At 41.9% G+C, this 18097-nt stretch overlaps 1 protein-coding gene across 2 annotated transcripts; it reads left to right on the forward strand.

Moving 5' to 3' along the window:
- The first annotated feature begins 492 nt into the window (after nt 1-492).
- On the forward strand, nt 493-13871 carry LOC119654182 (5-oxoprolinase). 2 transcript variants are annotated; one of them, XM_038059369.1, is made up of 10 exons: nt 493-681; nt 753-879; nt 8265-8443; nt 8508-8784; nt 8840-9152; nt 9230-10744; nt 10799-11059; nt 11130-11540; nt 12759-13548; nt 13632-13871. In XM_038059369.1, exons 3-10 carry the CDS (start codon nt 8282-8284, stop codon nt 13779-13781), a joined length of 3879 nt encoding a protein of 1292 aa, XP_037915297.1. In that variant the 5' UTR covers nt 493-681; nt 753-879; nt 8265-8281; the 3' UTR covers nt 13782-13871. The 2 variants fall into 2 exon arrangements, with proteins under 2 accessions (XP_037915297.1, XP_037915298.1); XM_038059370.1 differs by having other exon boundaries at nt 757-879.
- Nucleotides 13872-18097: the final 4226 nt, after the last annotated feature.

Here is an 18097-nt window from a genome sequence, read left to right on the forward strand (position 1 = left end):
TTTCAAATTATGTCATCAGCATAAGCTTGTTTTGTTTTGCTAGTCGCCTCAATATTTAACCATTTCGGCTGTAATTCCATCAGTTCCTGGCGAATTATAATTCTTAAGTCCTTGCAAAATAGGTTTCTTTCTTGCTTAGTGGGATCAGCACTCGTTCATCGTCTTCAGTTGGCGGAAAGTCCACCTCGCCCATATTCTGGTTGTTGAACAGTTCATCAAAATACTCAACAAATCGCTCCAATATGCCCATACGATTGGAAATCAGATTTTCTTCTTTGTCTCTCAGGCAGAATAAACATCAGTCGAATTGTGGTGGAATGTTTACACGTTTAAAGGTTAGAGAAAACTTTTTTTGTGGTTCTTATTTCTGCTTTCAGTCCTCGCACACCATCTCTTGTCAAGAATAGAAAACAATCTTATCAGACCGGGACAATCAAAACAAACGCCTCAATGAAAACATCTGATGACTGTCAGCTCGAAGCCCCCTTATCACCAAAAGAATCTTTAGTAGTCTTTCATTGAATGAAGGATGGTCCACTAGGTAGGGGCCAATTAAGTTAATTTCACAAATAATTTAATTAAGAGCTAAGCAGATTGCGTGTGATAAGACTATATAAGGCTCCCAGCATCTCAGCAAGAGCATATTAGCAATGGAGTGCGGCTTTTATAAGCACATCTGAGGTGAGCATTGTAGAGTAGTCATTTTATCTAATCAGACAGTAAACGTACATAATAACTACATATAATCACAGACAGACTGGAATTAATTGTGTTAAGGTGGTGGCCCCTTATGACGTACTCTTGCAACTAGATAGGACCCAGTTCAGATACGAGGGAAATAATCTCATCCATTGAACCAGTTCAGTTCGAGCCGGCAAGGTGAGTTTCAGCGTTACTAGATTAAGTAAGAAGTTATGTGTTTGTTGTGATATTATGGATTGTTTGCTGAAAATAATTGCTTTCGTAAAGACGTCTCTGTGGTAACCATATAAGTATTCAAATCACCATCGCAATTATAATAACTCAAGCAAAACGTGCTGCTATAAGTTTGCAGATAATTGTTTAGTATTATCATATTTCCACTTTATTGACTGATGTTTCCACTTTATTCACTGAGTCAGAAGTTTTAGCAACATCCGATATTCACAGATGATAATGGAATATTTTCCTCCTTCCTTGGAATCTCTACGCTAGTGCCGAATGGATCCACCAAGATTCATATGAGAGATTTCCCTCCGAATATCCACCTATTATCTATTCAAATAATTAGACTTGATTTATCACAATCGTTAAGATTACATCAGACATTCACTGCTTGTAGGTAAAATTCCACAGAGACAATCAAGCTTATCTTGAGACAATGCAATGACTGATAATCTGGCGGATACTAAGTAAGAATCTTCAATTTTGCAATGACACTAAAGTATTTGATTCGTAACATCGCTACCAAAGCTGAAGATTCAGAAATTTTCTGCAAAATGTACTGGTATCAAATTATAGCCCCAAATGTCCGTCTGTCTGTCCTTAGGAAAAATCTTGCTGTTGTCAGTCACACCAAATATAGAGATAGTGTTGAACCAAATATAGAGATAGTGTTGAAACCCCAATTATATTTCTTTTGAACTCTAATATAACAACAAGGAGTCAGTGTTGTAAATTACTATCATTACTACTACTACTATAGCCACTTTTCTACCGCTCTCAGACCGAGGAGGTAAGCACGTTTTTTCATCTCGCTAGACAGTAAATTTTTCACACATCATATCTTATCCGGTTCCATTATATATTGATGGAAATAGCCTTCCTATTATCCCTTCGTTCTATGGACGACTAACCGCTCCTGCTGTGTCACAGAGGACTTCCGTGTGATTTCTACTTCCACGCAGTAGAATAAGGAGAAAGTGAACTTCAAAGTAGGAAGATTTTGAAAATAGAAAAATAGTCTTCAAATAAATTCATAACCAACACTTATTTATAAAATAAACCCCAACATCGACTTGGGAGACCACCTCTTCTACCCTTATGTGTTTCTTTCAAGTGTGTTCATAACTCGTGTTGAACTTTACGACAAATATTTCCCTGCAGCTCCTGTAGGATCGTAGGTTACAGGCGTAGATTTTATTTTTGAAATACATTACATGAAAAGCTCCGAAGATGGTCGAAGGATGCCACCTCGAAATCGTGATCGACTTGTCTTTCCTTGGGATGATCCTCACAATAAAATTTCAAGGGAATTTTCACGGTATGTAGGTCCTATCTTGGTGACTAATATTTGTGCTCGCAAATAGCCACTGGTCCCATTATCGTTTGTTCTTTGATGTATGGTCCGGTGTCGATAAGCGCCAGCCAACAGCAACTTTGGGGCTATAAAGATCGATAGTGTTTCATTTGCAGATTATGTTATCGTGAAGCACATTAGCGTTAGTTTGGCTTGATAACGTACTCGTTTAAGTAAAAGTGAACTTTATTGCTGCCTTATATCTGCACCACTGATGCACAGAAATATTTTGTTCAAGTTCTTGCTTTGTGGAAGGAAGGTTGAGAAGAGACACTTGTAAATCTCTCTTTGGAACTTCATGGAAAATTCTGTCAAAACGGTCGATCTTTTCCACACTGAGAAGCATGGTAAGCTTCGTTCCTCTCCAGCATATGTCTGGCTAATTTTAAGAAACTCCTTTACCTGTCACTGAATGTTCCTTTCATTTGATTCATATTGGTCGGCACACGCTAATATAGCCTGTGTGGCCCTCGACAGCCGCTGAAGAAACAAGGACTTCCGAAGCTCCAGGCCAATTTTATCCCCAACCAGCTCCTTCATTTGCCGCAGTAGCTGGCGTTGGTGGCGTGGCCCGGTGAGCGTGCTCATTGCTCGTCGTAGTCAAGGCCGTGAAGTGTGTGTTAAATATCGCTCCGCCACTCGTCCACGTAAAAATCGACGCTTTTGAAATGCACTTCAAAATGGAACACACGATAATCATCCGACTATTGATAGATATCCGCACTCTTCTTAGTGAGTTAGAAAACACTCCCCCCAAGGCATTTCAAAAGATAAATCTGCAACCGAACACCCCATGCTTGGAAGTAATTCCAAATATGTATCATGCTAATTCCGTGGCTCCATTACGCAGTAAACAACGCTACGCACGAAAATAAACTGTTTGGTTTACGTGTAATGTTCTTGATGCCCTGCTTGCGAAACAGCAGTCTTGGTAACAATTCCGTCGTTCAGGTATTATAGCGTTAAGTTCGTCCACTAAAACTGTAATGAACTTAAGGGAAGTAGGAGGATCGGACGATCATCCTAAGTGGCCGAAAATGACCTAGCGGGAAGAGCTATCCCAGAAACCTAAAAAGTTGGCGAAATTGACCGTGAAAGTCCACCCGCAAACTGAAGCTCCATCAAAATGCTCGGTTGACACGTTCTTGCACACCTCTGTGCTCGGGAATATCGTGGGTCCTTTGAGCGCTTTGATCCCTCACGTGTCATTAGTACAAAATTAACGTGTTTATATCAATGCGTGGGGATTTAAAAATAGACCACAAACAAAGAAATTCGCGACAGTCTAACGATAAAAACCAGAACGGGAGCTAAAACTGGAAAATTAAAAAAAAACGGCTCGACCGCGCGCGTGGAGTTGTAAGTTGCTATTTGCAAAATTTAATTCTCTATTAATTCAAATATTCTTAAATTTCTTCTCTATTGAGTAAGTAATCTTTCATTCCTGATTTCGTCGTTTCTCATTAGTTTTCTAGAAGATTATTTTGAAATTTAACGATTTAGATCGTCCAGTATGAATGTCAATTTTCCTGGAGACACCAAAATTCCACCGAATTTTCTTCCCAAAATCACTTTAAGAGTTCGTGGATTATTCTGGGGCTGGTTTTCGATGAGTCCCGCTGCGTACGGTTGAACCACGCCAACAGGTTGCCACAAAAACTTTTCCCTTTCGTACCAACAAGAGTTTTCTCTTTTGATTTCACTTCATGAAAATTTTTCCACTTTTCTATTTTGGATTCTTCACAATCAATCTGTTCACCACAAAAAAAAAACAATATTTTCCTGAGGAAATTTTCGCAATTAATTCTCCGTCTTTCGAAACTTTTGATATATTTTTATCGGCTTTTGACAAACACACAGCACGACAAGAACCCTGCGAATTCGGGATTCCTCTAATAAAAGGGCGGACGAGGTTAATGAATTCACAACCATTCACTTAATAGCACTTTTGGAAACGTTTCAAAAAGAACAATTCATCTCCTGTGATGCTTAGCATTCTTCGGTCAAGAGAAATTGGAAGATCGTCTTTGGGAAACGAAATATGCCGCAGAACGCAGTGATTTCGAAAAAGCTTGCATGTGGTCGCTGTTTCGATGGTCCTGTGCAGAACGTTAACGGTCGACTTCTCAGCGACGATTGCGGACAACTGAAGAGGTAAAAGGAACACTTGACCACGGTTCGTAATTTATCACATCCGGTGAAGTTCCTTTTCTTGTGAATAAAATGGCTAATCACTGTAACATGCGGATACGGACTGTTCTTCCAAGCAGGACGACCATCCATGCACTAAAGCGGAGTAAAGCTGCTGGACTTGACAATCTCCTCCTCTCCAGGAAGAAGGGTATAATTGTTAAGATTTCAAGAAAGGTCACTCGTTTTGAGTGTGACAATTTGAGGGGTTCCTGTGCTCTCTGCCGTTGTAAATATAATAGCTAAAATAATCATAGAACGCTCAATCGACAGAGAGGAGACTGGTGTTCAGCGTGGATCCTTCTGCATTGGTCACATCAACATCCTACGGATTATCTACGAGCAGTGCACGGAATTTGAATCTTCGCCTTGCTCTTCATTTATTTTGAGAAAACTTTCGATAGCGTGAAGAGAGAGTATATCTAACGTGCTCTACGCAGGAGCGGCATTCCGGAGAAACTTATAGTTATTATCAGAGCGACATATGATTGCGCAAAATGTTACACGCTGCACCGTGGTAAAATCGCAGAGGATTTAGGCCACGTTTTTTACGCTGTTTTGTCGAGCGGACGTGGAGGAATTCAGTGGACGATTACATCTTTCCTCAAACACCACGACTACGTTGATGACATCTGTTTGCTCTCTCATCGGGTCGTGGATAGTGGGCAAATAGCTCTGGATTTGGAAAGGGCGGCAAATAGAGTTCCAGTGAAGATAAACACCAACAAAACCAAGGTTCTTAATCTGACGGATCATGGTATTCTCCCAACAATTTGTGGGCAGTGCATCGAAGGCGTGGACCAATTTGTATACCTAGGAAGCGCGGCTTCCGCCTATGGTGGAAATGCAAGTTATCTCAACACCAAGATCAAGTTAAGACTATTCTGTGCTAATGTTATTTCTGTGTTGCTATATTGGAAAATGAACCGGAGTATGCTGGCCTGATACTATCTTAAACAAAGAACTTGTTCGGCGCACAGGGATGGCACTCGTACACACAGTGATCGGAAGACGGAAGTAGCAGTGGATAGGTCACACAGAAGGAATGTAGGCGCAGATAACCGCGCACGATGGCGCGTAGGTATACTTGACGCGCTATACCTCACCGAGGGTGAATAGTAACAATATTATTATGTAATTGGACTTCGGACAATATAAATGACACCGGTTCGTCCGTTTTACGCCACCTGATTATGTCCAACTAGAGTACGAAAGTACAGTTGCCCGTCAACGAGGCAATATATGCATTTATTCATACTCCACAAACCAAGGACCATATAAAAGAGACGTTCGAAGTCAGCACAAAGCTAATTGCAGTCACAAAAGTAATCAACAGGAGCAAGCATTGGCGTTAATATCTCAGCAGCCGGTTCAAGCTGACAGCCTCGCTGTCAGCATATAGTAAGAGGTTTTTGGCATGCTGGATCTAATCTATTTACACACATCATTCTTCAGTTTTCCACTTAACACTTTCTCTGGTTCCGGTTTGTGTAGAACTGATTTCACGAGCTGGCATCAACCCAGTTTCGTTCACTCCTTTACCTTCCCTTTCTCCGACAATTCGAACACCAAGTTGAAAGCGTTTGTTGATTTGTCCTTCCTGGCACTCAAGAGTTTTACCCTCCAGTGTGCGAAATCAATGCCCGGGTTCTGTTCACCCAGCATGTGATTGACTTTTCCTGCGTTGCTTTAAAAACTAAGTATCTAACATCGTGTACCGTCCTGCACAGTATTCACAAAAATTTGGACCAACCGCCAGAACTCCAAGCTGGAGTTACCTATGGGAACCACAGCTACTACAGACTCCCCCACCACGGGAAGATGGTGTTCGAGGGAGAGTATCTAACCCATACGCCGACAAAGTTCCTCATTTGATCCCCCGTATCCCGATGATACGGCGCAGAAATGAGTAGATGGAGCTTTCGAATAATGTCAGCTGTCACTTTCTATGTGATACAGCAGAATAGAGGAAACATTGACGCGAAAGAACCTCGACTTAATATTAGTCTTGAGATGCATCCATCGAATGCGATGGGAATACAAGAATGCGATAATCCATCAAACTGAGAACTTGGTCTTGCTGCAATCCGATTTTGTTCACTTTCTTCTCCACATCCGCAGCTCTTTGACTAATGCCTATGCCTCGATGATCAAGCGAGCAAATGTTGTCAGCATAGTCGATGTTTCTGAGAAGAGATGACATAGTCTGTTGAAACCCTTAACGTCCTGGAGCCAAGGCAGCATGAAGGACTTCATCTATAATGAGATAGAAATGTATGTAATGCATCCCTCTCAAACTCCGCTGTGCAGTTCAAATCCCTGCGAGATTTCACATAATAGCTAGTAGTTTCGCCGAAATGCCCCTGCTGCGCTCCTTGTCGAAATAGGCGAAAATCAGATGGAACAAGGATCTAAAGTCTCAGAACATAGTTGGTACACCAAGATTCAAAAGGGAAACCAGCCTACACGCTGTGTAATCAATCTTTCGAGGTATCTTTTGATGTGTGCCAGGATTATTTCATTATCATCTTTGGTCAACGCAGTAATGTAATTCCTTTTGTCACAGCACCGCTACGTTATACTTCTTGTATTTTATCAAAGCGACCAACAGAGTTCTCCAATCCTTGCGCCCATTGATCCACTTTCACGTTTTTGTAGTCAGCCAAATTTTGAGATGTCCTTTTTAGACATGGTCAACAACTTACCCCGCGCTAGACGGAAAGGCACCTTTGATGATGGCCCTAGTCCTCGTCAATAATCTCGGAAAGGTTTTTCGAAGTTTTCGATTTTATCCACGCTCTCATTTCACCAGAACCAGTTGTGTCCTCCTCAGCTATTTATATATGACATCTTATTATTAAAATATCAGTTAATTTTAATTGGATTAATAAGGGAACTCAAAAGATCGGTTGTTTGGTAAAACCGACGGATACTATATGTTAGGTTGCTACCAGGTGATTGTTCCCTGGTGTCCCATTTGCCACCCCTCTGAGCAGCTTCGATAGAATTTGCCCGTGTCGTCCTTTAATTTATTTCCTTCCTGGTTCCAGTAAGAATGCCAGGTTCTCTTGCACATCTAGCTTTCTGCTGTTCCCCCATACCTTAAGTACGTACACGTTGTCCCAGATGATACTACGTCCTTACTCTATAATGTGCAGTGCTACCATCGAATTCAGAGAGGTGCTGATCTTTTTATAATATTTTTCTTGCCATTTCCGCTCCCCTCGCGTGCTCGAAGGAAGGACTTAACTGATTTTCCCGAGCTGCCTTGCAAATCTTCGAACAAGCGGTTGACGAATCCTTCGGTGGAACTATACTTAGGTGAAAGCCTAAGAGTAAGAAAATTGTTCTCGCTGAAATATGTAAAAAAATGGACTCGAATACTGCGATTGGAGACGATACTTCACCTAACTTATATGAAAAGGAAGCGCGGATAAGGATTTCTTACTTTCCTTTCGTCTGATCCTAAAGCCTATCCTCATACAAGCCCTAAATGCATCCGATTTAATGTCAAGTGTATTTTTATATAATACACGTGAAAAACTAAGGCATCCAAAGAACCCGACATATAACTGCACGCTAACACTTATGCAGGCAAATTTCGTGTAGTCCTTCAAGTTTCTGGGAGAATTTGGGCCCCGTGATTGCCCGCAGTGAATCAGATTATCACTCTGGACATTCCTCCAACTTATAAAGTCATTGCAAAGTGCTTCACGGAGAGGGCAAAAGTCACTTAATTTCATAGGGATTGGCGGAAATGATTTTAAAACGGTATCTATTTTTTCCTTTATTTCAGATCAAGCTCATCTAAAAATGTCAGGAAAATATTGCTTTGCTATTGACAGAGGTGGAACTTTCACTGATCTGCTTTGCATTTGCCCCGATGGAAAAATAAAAACTTTGAAACTTTTATCTGAAGACCCAGAACGGTATCCAGATGCTCCACGGGAGGGAATCAAGAGAATTCTCCAAGAGGTATTTTTTGTAACCAATTAACACAACTTACGGTAATCTAACTATATGTTCGGTCTTTTGCTAGGAGACCAGTGATGCCCTGACACCTGATGGACTTGTTAACACATCCCAAATCGGCTGGATCCGAATGGGAACAACAGTAGCTACGAATGCCCTTCTCGAACGAAAAGGAGACGATGTTGCTTTAGTGGTGAATCGTGGTTTCAAAGATCTTCTCTTCATTGGCAACCAAGCCCGACCAAAAATCTTCGCATTGAATATCCAAAAACCATCGAATTTGTATAAAAAAGTTGTTGAAGTTGATTGTCGCATCGTTCCTGCCCAGGATGTTTGTCAACTCAGTAATTAGACTCACTCAATTTGTCGTAGAAAGCATACTTAAAATCATACTTGCAGAACACGATTGGAAGCAATTGGATGGAGCTAGTGGGGCGAAATACCTTGAGAAAAGTTCAGTGGATCGGCAGAAAATTAAAGAACAATTAAAAGCAGTTTTGGAGGAAGGAATCAAATCAATTGCCATTGTCTTAGCTCATAGCTATGCATGTCCGATTCAGGAATTAGAAATCGGAGCAATTGCAAAGGAGTTGGGATTCAGTCATGTAACTCTATCTCATCAAGCGATGCCAATGTGTAGAGTTGTGCCCCGAGGATACACAGCCTGTGCTGAAGCGTATTTGACTCCACATGTAGAACGCTACATTTCGAGGTAATCATTCAAAATTCTGAACTCCTTTCATCTTACGCATAAGTTTTTTGTTCAAATAAATTGTTGTTTTCATACAGTTTCAAGGCTGGTTTCAAAGATGAACTCAAAGGGATTGAAGTGCTTTTCATGCAAAGCGATGGAGGCCTTACTGGAATGTCCAACTTCCGTGGAGCAAGAGCGATTCTCAGTGGACCTGCAGGCGGTGTTGTTGGCTATGCCGTAACTGGAACCCGAGAAACCGACCTTCCATTGATTGGTTTTGATATGGGTGGAACCTCAACCGACGTTTCCAGATATGCTGGCAAATATGAACATGTCATCGAGTCAACCACTGCAGGCGTAACGATTCAAGCACCTCAGCTAGATATTAATACTGTCGCGGCTGGTGGAGGATCACGTCTCTTCTTCCGTTCTGGTCTCTTCGTTGTCGGACCTGAATCGGCTGGAGCTCACCCTGGACCAACTTGCTACAAAAAGGGAGGGCCTTTGACTGTTACAGATGCGAATTTGATGCTTGGACGATTATTACCACGATACTTTCCCAAAATTTTCGGTCCTAAAGAAAATGAAGAACTCGATGTGCAAGCTACAAGGAGGAATTTTGAAGCTTTAAGAACAGAAATTAATATTTATTTGAAAGAGAAGGAAAACAGGGAATTGAGCCTTGAAGAAGTCGCCATGGGATTTATCCGTGTTGCAAATGAAGCTATGTGCCGACCGATTCGGGCGTTAACACAAGCACGAGGATTAGATACTTCGCGGCATGTCTTGGCCTGCTTTGGAGGAGCGGGTGGTCAACATGCATGTAGCATTGCTCGGGAGCTGGGGATGTCTAAGGTTTTAATTCACAAATATGCTGGTATCCTATCTGCTTATGGGATGGCTCTAGCCGATGTTGTTCATGAAGCACAAGAACCCTGTGGTCGAGAATATTCGAAACAAAACTCATCCTCAATTAAGATTCGACTTGATGCCTTGAGTGAGGAATGCAATCAAAAACTTGGTACTCAAGGTTTCAAGGAAATCGTTCTTGAACCATATCTTCATCTACGTTACGAAGGGACAGATTGTGCATTGATGTGTTCTTCGAAGAAAACATCTTCAACAACTGCCGATTCTAAGGACATTCTACTCACAACTTATGGAGATTTCTATACAACGTTCATTGAACGCTACAAAAATGAATTTGGATTCATTTTGAAAAACCGAAAAATTATTGTTGATGATATTCGCGTCCGAGGCTCGGGCAAAATGGCCACCCCCTCCGAAGGAACCATTCCAGGTCAGAACGTAACAGATGCAATTTCTGAGGGTGTAACGCCCGTTTACTTCGATGGGGGTATATGTGAATCCAAAATTTATTTATCGTCAAAATTCCAAGCTGGAAATCAAATTCATGGACCAGCAATTATAATCGACAAATTGTCAACAATTGTTGTTGAACCTGACTGCATAGCAAATGTTACGCCTGCAGGAGACTTAGTTATTGACATTAAATCAAGTAAAGGTTGGCTGGTTGATGAAAAATTAGATGCCATTCAGTTGAGTATATTCAGCCATCGCTTTATGAGTATTGCCGAGCAGATGGGAAGGTAGTGTATGCGTTTTTCGAGTGTTTTCTTTGTAAGAAAGTCGTGAATTTCCAGGGTTCTCCAACGAACGTCGATTTCGACTAATATCAAAGAGCGTCTGGACTTCTCTTGTGCACTTTTCGGACCTGACGGAGGACTTGTAAGCAATGCGCCTCATATACCTGTGCATTTAGGTGCTATGCAAGAAACGGTACAGTACCAGCTTCGTGTACGTGGGGAAACGCTCAAAAAAGGAGATGTCTTGCTATCCAATCACCCACAAGCGGGTGGAAGTCATTTGCCCGATTTGACTGTCATAACACCAGTTTTTTATGAGTAAGTAATACGCGCCAAATATATAAGCGATATCTACTGTATTAACTGAATCCTTATCTTATATCCACAGAAACAATAAAAAGCCCGTCTTTTTTGTTGCATCTCGTGGTCATCACGCTGACATTGGTGGTATAACACCGGGGTCAATGCCACCGCACTCAACATCCCTTGCACAAGAAGGAGCAGCGTTCAAGTCCTTCCTCATTGTCGAAGGTGGTGTCTTCCGTGAAAAGGAACTTACTGAGAGATTAACCACACCAACAGGTGCGAAAGGAGCTGTCGGAACTAGAAATTTAGCAGATAACCTTTCTGACCTTAAAGCACAAATCGCCGCTAATCATAAAGGCATTCAATTAGTTTCGGAATTGATAGATATTTATGGGTTGAATGTAGTCCAGGCGTATATGAAATATATCCAAGAAAATGCAGAAGTAGCTGTACGAGATATGCTGAAAGAAATCGCAAGGGATACTAGAAAAAGGTAAGAATCAATAAGTTAATTTGATTGATCATTTTTATGAGGTCAGGCAACTTCAAAAGCCTCTTTTGAGGCCAACTTAGTAGCACCAAGAGCGTTTTGCATAAACCAGAAGAGATGGTAATCACTTGGTGCCAGGTCCGGACTATACGGTGGGTGCGATAGGACATCCCCTCCGAGCTCCCGCTGCTTCTGGCGGATCTTCAAAGATGTATGAGACAAGGTGTTGTCCTGATGGAACACAACACCATTCCTATTGACCAATTCTGACCGCTTCTGGTTAATCGCCTGCTTCACACGGTCGAGTTGCTCACAGCAGAGGACCGAATTAAGGGTCTGGCCATAGTTGAGCAGCTCATAGTGGATGATTCCCTTACAATCCCACCAAACGTTCAGCAAAATCTTCCTGGCCGTCAATCCGGGCTTCGCGATGGTTTGGGCCGGCTCGACGCGCTTCGACCACCATCTTTTTCGCTTGAAGTTGTCGTACGTGATCCGCTTTTCATCACCAGTCACCATCCGCTTCAAAAATGTTCCGTTTCAGCAGTGCATCGCAGGCGTTGATTCGGTCCATGAAATTTTTTTGCGTCAACTCGTGTGGCACCCAAAGATCCAGCTTTTTTTGGAATCCAATCTTTTGCAAATAGTTCCAAACGGTTTTTTGGTCTATACCCAGTTCCTGGCCAATCGAGTGAATGCTCACATGCCGGTCTACTTGGATTTTATCGGTTTCTACGAGGATTGGCCTGCCAGTACGTGGTGTATGTTCGACATCCACTACACCAGAACGAAATCGATCGAACCAACGCTGTGCTGTGCGAATCGTTACAGTGTCGGGCCCATCGTTGCACTTTTACCTCTCAGATAGTAAAAACGTAAAACTTGACGAATTTCTTGCTTAGTGGATTCCATCTTTGACGCGCTATAACTTGAGACTGAAACGTACGATCGCAACACTGGCAAAGAGACACTTGTAGCACAGATTGTCGTCTTCAAATCGCCGTACAGTATAACTTGATGCGATAAGTACAACATAAGATATGTTTAAGTGTCGCCATCTATTGACAAAATACGACACTTCTTTTCCCCCAACCCAATATGTTTATATTGACCGGAAAAAATATTTTTTTAAAAATTTCCTTAAGTTCTAAGTGTATAATAAAACAATATTCAAACCTACTCAGAACCAACCAGTAATACATTTTCAACCTTTCCCCAAAGAACTGGCACAACCGAACTCTACGCAAGGCAAAAAATGGATGATGGATCACCAATTGAGCTTAAAATTACCATCGATGAAAATGTTGGCTCAGCGATCTGTGACTTCACTGGCTCTGGATACGAAGTGTGGGGTAACTGCAATGCCCCTCGGGCCATTACCCTATCGGCACTTATTTACTGCCTCCGGTGTATGGTGGGACATGATGTACCGCTGAATCAAGGATGCTTGGCCCCTATCAAGGTCATCATTCCGAAAAATTCAATTCTCGATCCATCTGACGGGGCAGCAGTCGTTGGTGGAAACGTCCTCACCTCACAACGAATTGTTGACACTGTCCTGAAAGCATTTAATGTTTGTGCAGCTTCACAAGGTTGTATGAATAATATAACAATTGGAGACGAAACTTGGGGTTACTATGAAACAGTAGCTGGAGGAAGTGGAGCAGGTCCTGGTTGGAATGGAGTCGGCGGTGTGCATACGCACATGACAAACACACGCATCACAGATCCTGAAATTCTGGAGCTTCGCTATCCAATCATTTTGAACAAATTCTGCTTGCGTGATGATAATTCAGGTGGCAGAGGATTGTATCGTGGTGGAGAGGGAGTTCAACGTGAAATGCTTTTCAGAAAGCCAGTCACGTTGTCTGTATTGACAGAAAGACGTAGTTTAAGACCTTACGGTATGGCTGGAGGATGTGATGGGAAGTCAGGAATAAATCTGCTCATTCGAAATGATGGACGCGTAATTAATTTGGGTGGGAAAACTGCAGTCGAGTTGGAAACTGGGGTAAGTTTTTGAATCTATAGATTAAAGCCTAATAATTACAGATTAAATTAAGTTTCTCATTAAAATCTATTTCTAACTTTCAGGATATATTTTCAATGCGGACTCCAGGTGGTGGTGGATACGGAAAAGATTCCAACACAGCACAAAAGGAAAGCACAGAAACTGGAAACACAAAGGCTTTCCAGGAACGCGGAAGCGTTTATGAATATCGTATGGCACAAGAATCAGTTTGAAACTCAAGCCAAAAATACGGTTAATTTTATAACGAAAATATTCGCACTTGTTTTAATATACACAGACGTTGTTATGGGTTTTGTTTGAAATCATTGGTTTTTCTTAATTATGGAATAGACTAACAAATCAAAAGTTAGAGCAAACCAGCTTCCACCTCTTCTGCTAACACCGAAATGGTTTGATCCCCGAAATTTGATAGTCGATCACTTTTCGAATGCCTCATTAACCTTCTTTTGATTTGAGATTGAGGAGTCCTAAGTCCACATTCACTTGATGTCGGGCCGAAAGAAATGGAGAGCAACTTACTTTTTTTTGTCCACAGACTACTCTTTTTGGGCTTAACACTCAAGATATAAAAAAATGAAAAGAAAACGAATACGGCTTACGGTTTTGTACCAGGGCAGAGGCAACTCATCAGACGCTGCCTCACTTTTGCCTTAGGAGCAGCGTGACCGAAGTGGTCCATAGGCGTTATGTTATAAGCCCAAAAACAGGAGTGCCTGGACCAAAAAACTGGGAGTAAGTTTCTCTCCATTTGGTCCGGTCCGATGTCAAGTAGATGCAGACTTAGGACTCCTCAATCCCTAAACAAAAGTTTTCCAGCTCCGGGAAAACTTTGGTCTGATGTGTGGACGGATTTACGTTCGATATTATTCACATCCATGTTGTGTTTTGTATAATTTGATGTTGACGTTTGATGGTACGAAACCGTAAATTCATTATTTAAAATTCTTAAAAATTCGTTCTAAACCAATCCATTTCGATTCGTTCTATTCAGAGTAGCATTTTACCAAATTCTCCGAGCTGAAATAATTCATTAGGTAGGTAGCATACACAGACTTCAAAGGAAAAGCAAACTACCGCGTGTATCCTTCATAGCTCACCGTTGCAACTGCAATAAGCAACACATTCTGAACAGTAAATTAGGATTAGGATATTCACTATCAACTTACCGGATCTTATACGCTGCTGAAATAGCAACTTCTCTTTCAGTTGGGGATTAAGAATACACTCAAAGTATTCCTTGCTTATTGTAAAAGCCGCCTAACCTGTAATAACCTGCAAATTTCAATTCTTCCCTTCGCTAACGAAACGTTATTCATATTCAGCTGTCGTACAAGGACCCGGACCGCTTTTGTAATGTGCGTATGGTCTCTGAGCGAAAGTTCTAGTACAACAACATCGACATTCTGGGGTTAATCAAGGTTAGACAGCTTCTCCTGCTCGCACTGCGTTATTGTACCTCCAAAAACCTGATAGAAATAAGTATGAACCTAATGTTGGATTAAAGCTTATGGCAACCGAAAGGTGCGCCCTCATTGGTTGGGAGCCCATTTAATATAGGATACTGTCTTCGAGATTTCAGTATTACGACCATTTCATTAGCACAGTACTACCTACCGACGGAGATACAGAGGAAAAAGAAGCTTTTTAAAAGCAACTGAATTGAATCAACCATATTGTGATCCGCAGAAGATTTAGAAGTTATCTTCTGGATGTGCGTATCAAGTGGGATGCAAACATCAGTCAGCCTCCAAAGGGAAAGAGGATGAAGGGTCTGCAGATCACTGCGAGTGGTGGTGACCATATGCGCTCAAACTTTGATACGGTGATAAATCTCGTAGAGGGTAGAATAACGTGCCCTGCGTCAAAAAGAAATTTGTTATTGCGCTGGTTAGGGAGGCAGAGGTTGTCACCAATAATGGCTTCAAGCCGTATGATTTAATGATCCCGTCAACAGCAGGCCCTTGATCCAAGTTGACAAGTAGCTAAAAAAGTCGATGATTCATCTACTTCGGTGATATTTAATCGTATAACATTCCATGAACATGGGAGTACGAACTGCTCTCAATCGACAAAAGAAATCATTTCCAAATCAACACTCTTAAGCAAGGCGGTCTCCCCGCGGAACTGTTCCCCTACATTCTCTACAAAATGCTGCTTTCCACTTATTAGGAAATTCTGGCAAGGGAAGATTTTTCCTAACGAGTGGAGGAAGTGGATGGTGGTTGAGATATCGAAAATGGGCACCTGACTTGATTGCGATAACTGTAAGGCTATTTACGTGCTCCCTATCATCGCCAAGAAGAAAACAATTTTCTTGATTGATTATTGATCGCAATGTTCTGAACCATCTTTTGATGCGCATTTTAGTATATAATTAGCAATAATCTGCACTCAAGTTACGCCCTCTCAGAAAAACTTTATTTATCGGCGTAAAGCCACCTTAAAATATCACTCCAAGGGAAGGGCCTCTTGTCTAAATCAGTGTATCCATTTTATAAAGTTATTTCATATTCCGAGGGCGATCCAGTTCGTATAGCTTCTCAATACTACGGTTGCTCATGCATATACGGACCGCATATACTGGACGTCCTCCTCTCCTGCAAAATAACGTGAAACTTAATACACAAGAAACATGGTCGGGAGAGATCCTCAATCGATATTCGCCCTGCCTTAGATACTCAGCAGATGCAACATTTGGGGTTCCAATGCTCTTTTGGTATCGTTAGGCCATACAAAATGAAGATGCTCCTCTACATTGATTGAGTATATGATCTGTCATGGACCTTCCCTTTCGATCGCGCGCGGCCTCTTAAGTGCTGAGTTTTACGACTCCATGCGTGTGGTCGCGCCGATATTTTTTTGATAGTTTTAAGTTCGTTTATGTTTTTCATTAGATTCGACAAGTGAAATTTTGGATATTAAGACCTGAGGGAGAATGAAGTTTCCAAAAGGATCCCATTTCCGCGCCTTTCGACGGGACACTTCAGTGGAACTTTAGAATTTACGGCAATACCTTCTCGGTCAATTTCGCCATCTTGTTAGGTTTTCGTGTTTGACCCAACCCCTATAAGTTATTACAATGAAATCGAAACTCTATTTCTGGTGGAATTTGGAAAAAGGGGTGGGGTTTGCTATAACTTGCTCCTGCTTGATCAAAATCTCTATTCAACGAACGACTAACATTACTATCAGAACCGATAACGAGAAAATGTTCAAAATGGAGGAATTCTCATAATGTCATTTTCTAGCGGGACAATGTCTGTTTTATGCCACTCTTTGTATAGTATAGGGCATTTCCAGTCGTTTCTCCGTGTTGTTTTTTTTGCTTATTTGATTTTCAATTAGAACAGCAGACACGACTGGATATCGAAGTTTTCAGCTGGAACTAACCGATACTTGGCATGGCAGTTTTTATTTTGTCATATAAACTCTATTTAAAATGCAATGTGAGCAGCGCGACCAAGGCGATTCGCAGATTTTAAACGCTCGATTACGATTACTCCGAAAAGTGAAGTTCGAAGTATGGCGGGTGTATCAAAACCGCTTCGTGTCTCTGTTGGTATTCCTCAAGGAAGCGCCCTATCACCACTCCTCTTTGTTCTTGTTATGAAAACCGTCACACGGGACATCCAAGGTCCTATACACTGCTTTATGCAGGTGATGGTTTCTTAGCATCTAATAGCAAAAATGATCTCGAGCAACTTGTCCAAAAATGAAATGATCGCCTCATGCAACACGCTCTCAGATTGGATATAAACAAAACTGAATTTTTGACGACCGATCCCCATGAAACAGGCACAATTACTGTCAGAAGCAGTGATCTGCCCAGAATTTAACGATTTAAATACCTCGGATCAACGCTATCAGCCAATGAAGAACTGAGTTATGAAATTGCTTCACGCATTAACGCAACCTGGATGAAGTGGTGTTCTTTGTGGTCGACATATCAACGAAAACCTCAAATCTAAAATTTACCGGATTGTCGCCCTCCATGGTTCTGAGTGTTGGTCAACTATAAAAGACAATGAACGGCATCTTGCGGTAATGGAAACGTGGCGTTGGACTAGTGGCGTGACACGTTTTGATCACATCCGAAATGATTGGTGGCGGTGAGGAAGACGGGGCGGCAAGCCTGTCGGCCAAACCAAAACCAAGTGGCCAGGGAGAACCTCCATCGTGGTGGCACCGGGAGACGCTGGGCTCACTTTGGCTTGCCGGCCGTAATGCAGTAGGCGAAGCTCCAAAGGCGTAATCAGGGCGAATGCTCCAAAGGCCTAATCCGGGCGCTCAGATCTGCACGGGGACTCACCTGATGTAGCAATTTGGTCACGAAACCTTAGCAGGAGTATACTGGTACCATGGGAACCGGGATAGCTCCTGAACTCTCATACTTCGGGTGAACTCCCGTTGTATGTGAGTACAGCTCGGTTGTTTGGGAGTTTCATGGGGATTGTAGTTATGCTCAAACGAGAAGAGACCTTCGGGCCTCGGCGTGGTGTTGCATTTCAACACGGGTGCCGTACTTCTT

Source organism: Hermetia illucens, chromosome 4 (genome assembly GCF_905115235.1).
Source record: "Hermetia illucens chromosome 4, iHerIll2.2.curated.20191125, whole genome shotgun sequence".
Taxonomy (NCBI): Eukaryota; Metazoa; Arthropoda; class Insecta; order Diptera; family Stratiomyidae; genus Hermetia; species Hermetia illucens.